The sequence below is a fragment of the Gracilinanus agilis genome, chromosome 2, assembly GCF_016433145.1.
Source record: "Gracilinanus agilis isolate LMUSP501 chromosome 2, AgileGrace, whole genome shotgun sequence".
Classification (NCBI taxonomy): domain Eukaryota; kingdom Metazoa; phylum Chordata; class Mammalia; order Didelphimorphia; family Didelphidae; genus Gracilinanus; species Gracilinanus agilis.
In genome coordinates, this window is record NC_058131.1 from 610904446 (window position 1) to 610908609 (window position 4164).

General features: G+C 49.8%; 1 protein-coding gene across 1 annotated transcript in view; it reads left to right on the forward strand.

Moving 5' to 3' along the window:
* Positions 1 to 923: 923 nt before the first annotated feature.
* PAX2 (paired box 2) overlaps positions 924 to 4164 on the forward strand; it is a 115296-nt gene continuing 112055 nt past the window's right edge. Inside the window, exon 1 of the mRNA XM_044660164.1 lies at positions 924 to 1020. Coding sequence (XP_044516099.1) covers positions 924 to 1020 — 97 coding nt within the window. The remainder of the gene's footprint in view (positions 1021 to 4164) is intronic.

The window sequence follows — 4164 nt, forward strand, 5'->3', positions numbered from 1 at the left end:
CTCTCTCTCTCTCTCTCTCTCTCTCTCTCTCTCTCTCTCTCTCTCTCCCCCCTCTCCCCTCATCCCTCATTTCCCCTCCCTTTTCCTCCTCCTCGTTCTCTTTTTCTTCCCCTTGGACTAGTTTTTCCCCCCTTGGTTCTAAACAGCTTTTTCTGAACTTTAATGCGTTTAATTTGGTCCGCGCTGTGGGGAGCATTTCCTGGGGAGATACATTTAATTTCGGAATTTCTAATCCCCTCCCTCAGAGCCCCAGCCCCAGCTCCCCTTGCTGCGCCCCGGGAGGCGGAGGGAGGGAAAGAAGGAGGGAGGCAGGAGGCGGCAGGCCACTGGGGGGGGGGGAGGGGCGAGGGTGAGATTCTCTTGCATTATGCAGGGGCTACAGCTGAGGGATCCGGACTCTCTCGGCCTCCCGGGACACAACCCCCGACCCTCAGGCCAGGGCACTGTGATAAGATCCCAGGAAAGAAGGGGAAGCCTTCAGCTCCCAACCCTCTTTCTAAAGGCACTGGCCCCCATCTCTCCCCCCATCAAAGTCCCAGCAGGGAATTCTGAAAGTTGGCAAGAGGGGAAAGTAAAGAGCCCCACTGGTGGGTGAAGAGCCCTGGAGCTCTAGTCACAAAAAGAATGGAATACTCTTAGATTCTTCTGAAGTTCTTCCCCAGGCACCCTCTGAGACACGTGCAAAAGGAAAGGAGAAGAAAGATGTATAAAGTGTGTAAGACAGTGATGCATGTGCACATGTGGCAGGTATATTAGTCTGGAATCTGTGCACATGCAAGTCACACTTATATTGTGGCTCATATTCTTCACGTCTGCCCACCCCTGCACACCTAGACAGCCTTTCAGTAGCACTTCCTGTGGACATCCAAAGCCAAGCAATAGCTCTCGTAGCCCAAATCCCAATGATAAGATAGTGAGCAGACATGCAGAGTATGCCATATAAGCCAAAGGAGAACCCATGGGCTCCAGCCCCTGAGGCCTCTGTTTTCCCGGTGAAGACGGGAGACTGGAGAAGAGCAGGTTGGAGGGGGGCCTGGATCTTATCTAGCCAAACTGCCTGGACCGAGAGGGCGGGAGAAGTCAGGAGCTCCTTAGTAGTGAGGAGAGGGGAAAGAGAAGGAGCTGAGATCCACAAGAAAGATTTATTGGACAGATCAGATGCAGAGAGGCGGCTAATGAAGCAAATCCCGAGATTGGTATCAGAGCAACTCCCCAAAAGTTTATTTTCCTTTAAATTTCCGCAGGGAGGCGGGCGCCTTGTTTGAAGTGTAAATGCCCCTAGGTTGGGGGGTGGAGGGGCCGCTTTGAAAACAGCAGAGAGAAAAGGTTCATTTAGAGGCGGAGGGGAAAAGCAACCAACCCTGACAGGTCGGAGCCCTGGTGGTGTTTGGGGTTGGGTTGTTTTTTTTTTTCTTTCTTTTCTTTTCCTTTCTTTCCTTTCTCTCTTTCTCTTCCTTCCTTTTTTCCTTTCTCATTTCCTTCTTTTCTTTTTCTTCCTTCCTTTCCATCTTTTTTCTTTCTCCCTTTCTTTCTCCTTTCCTTTCTCTTTTTTCTTCCTTTCTTTCTTTCTTCCTTTTTATTTCCTTTTCTTTGTCTTTCTTCCTTCTATTATTATTATTATTATTATTACTTCACCCTATTCATCTCAACCAGGAGAAAAGGAAAAGAGAATAAATGAGGAGAGCTAAAAAGAAACTTTCCCAGTAGGGTCCTTTATGATAGGATTCTGGATTAGGTGAGGAAAACCCAATTGGAAGCCCAGTTTATCCTGTATTCACTGACCCTCCTGAAGTTTTTTCAGTGGTCTTTTCTAGGCTTCCTGAGAACGAGAGAGATGGAGATAGAAACCAGTTTTCTTGAAGAAAGTTGAGGAGGATGAGTAAAGAGGGTTTGCAAAGAACAGCTGAAGAAGGGAAAGGGCTCTGGGGCAGCAAGTATGTCTGTGTACCTGCTTGTCTCTGAGTATTTCTTTAAGTCCTTATAACAGTTCCAGCACTCGTTTGTTAAAGTTAGTAGCCTTTTCACATGTGTTGTGTGTGAATATTTGTCTGTATATGTCCAAACGTGCATCATGGGTGTACATTCTCATTGTGCGAATACGTGCTTACACATGGATACGTTTGTTTATTTGGTGGCCTGGAAGCTTGTGTGAATGGGGAGAGTCCGGATTGTTCTGCACACACCTTCCAAGAATTTCAGTTTCTGCATAAGATCGAAAGACATATGAATGCATTTTAGACCTAGAGTTGGGTCTGCATATACACATGCTGCAGCCCTAAACACTGCCCTTTAACTGCATGCAGGCCAGTAACTTGATAGGGAAGAGATCCAGAATGACTGGACAGGGGATTGTTGCCTACCTTCTCCCTCCAAGTTAAATAGTAATTCAGAATCCTATTTCCCTCTAATCGACACCAAGGCTAGTTCCCACTTTAGGGTGGGAGGGGCAGAACACTTCTAGTGTTCCCCTAAACTCTTGTTTTCTTTACTGCTTCCCTCTACCCGCAATCTGGAGCCTTTTCGTGGGGTTGTGAGGCCAAAGCAAACCCAGGAGCGCCATCTGCAGGATTTCTGTGGAAGAGACTGACCCTGGACCCTGCCCCTGAAACCTCAGGCCCAAGGTAGCCTTGTCTTCCTTAGGAGGAGGCTGGAGTCAGGTCAGTGTTGGAGAGAGCAGGTGCTTTCATCTTAGAACTTTCCCAGAGGTTGGGAAGGGCCAACCTAGAAGAAAAAATGAGGCTCAAGCCATGTAAGAGAACCAGAGAGAGGAAAATCCTGGGAGTCTCCTTGGGAAGCAAAAAAGCAGGCCTATGACCCCAGTGGGTTCAATCTCCAACTAGCCAGATGGGAGTTGCCATCCACTGCAGTACCCACTGGAGAAACGGGGTGGGGTCTTCTGGGTGACTGCCCCAACGCCCACAACTTTCTCTATCAGGATATTCTTAGGCAGAGGAGGTAGAAACTACAGCTCGACCCTGTAGCCTCATTCAGAGGCAGAGGGAGAACCTACAGTGGACCTCTGCAGAACCTGCCCTTTCCGAGACCCAACGGGTTGGGGGGGGGGAGGGAGGGAAAAAGAGAGAGTTAAAACATCAGCTGAAGTGCCAAGATGATTTATGAGATGAGGGGAAATATTTCATAAAGATCTCTCAGATATTCTGTATTTAACCAGTTAGGAGACAAAGGGGCCTCTGCTGCCCAGCGCGGGTGAAATAGATCGGAGCAGAAGAGGCTGGAGAGAGATTGCTGGTAAGCCGGGGATGTGCTCTTTCTCCTCCCGTGTACTCGGCTTTGCTGCAGTGGCCGATCCCGAGCTCCGCCAAATAGACTGCACTGAGCGCTGCTTACCCTGCTCCTCGGGCGGGCTCTTCACTCCACCCGGGGAAAGAATTAGTTATTCCCGGCTTCTTCGGCCGCCAAGCTCCACACAGCCTCCCACAGTCTTCCAAAACCCGCTCCCTTAGAAACAGAAATGCAAACGGAGCCGAGGGAAACTCTTAGTCTTTTCCTGTCTTTGATTTGGGTCACATTGAGGCAGTTTGCTCGAGGTGGCCAGTCCTGCTAAGACTTTGAGTCTTTGGACAGGCAGAGATGGGGAGAAGTGATCCTGGGGGCGGGAGCAGAAATACCTAGCGTGGGAGCAGCCCTCGCACAGCTGTAGTAGTTGGTACTAGAACCGTCTGATCGCTGCTCTGGGGGTGGCAGTCCAGGGAGCAAGGAGATAAGGGGCAGAACGAGTCTCAGCAAATGGCCGGGGCTTCATCAATTGGGCTTTCTAATCTGGAGCTTGTGAAAGCAAGTTGAAGAGGGTGGAAAACAAGGCGGACAGAGAGAGAAACATGGAGAGAACAGAAAGAGAGGAAGGAAGCCAGGAAAGTGAGGAAGGGGCTGGCAGTGCTGTAGCCTAAGGAAAAAGGAGCTAGCAGCCACACTAACGACACTCACAGCCTGTTGGAGAGGCCGGGACTCCGGACCAGACGAGTTGGGAACGTAGGTCCGGAAGAGCCGAGCGCAGTGCGCTCCACAACCCCTCCGCTGTTGCCTGAATATTCATTAGCCGGGTCTCCTCTTTATCCTTATCTAACGTTTATCTTATCGGCGAGTTTCATTTCTCTCAGTAGTTTTAATCTTCTGCTCCCCCAGTTTTCACCACTACCCCCCCCC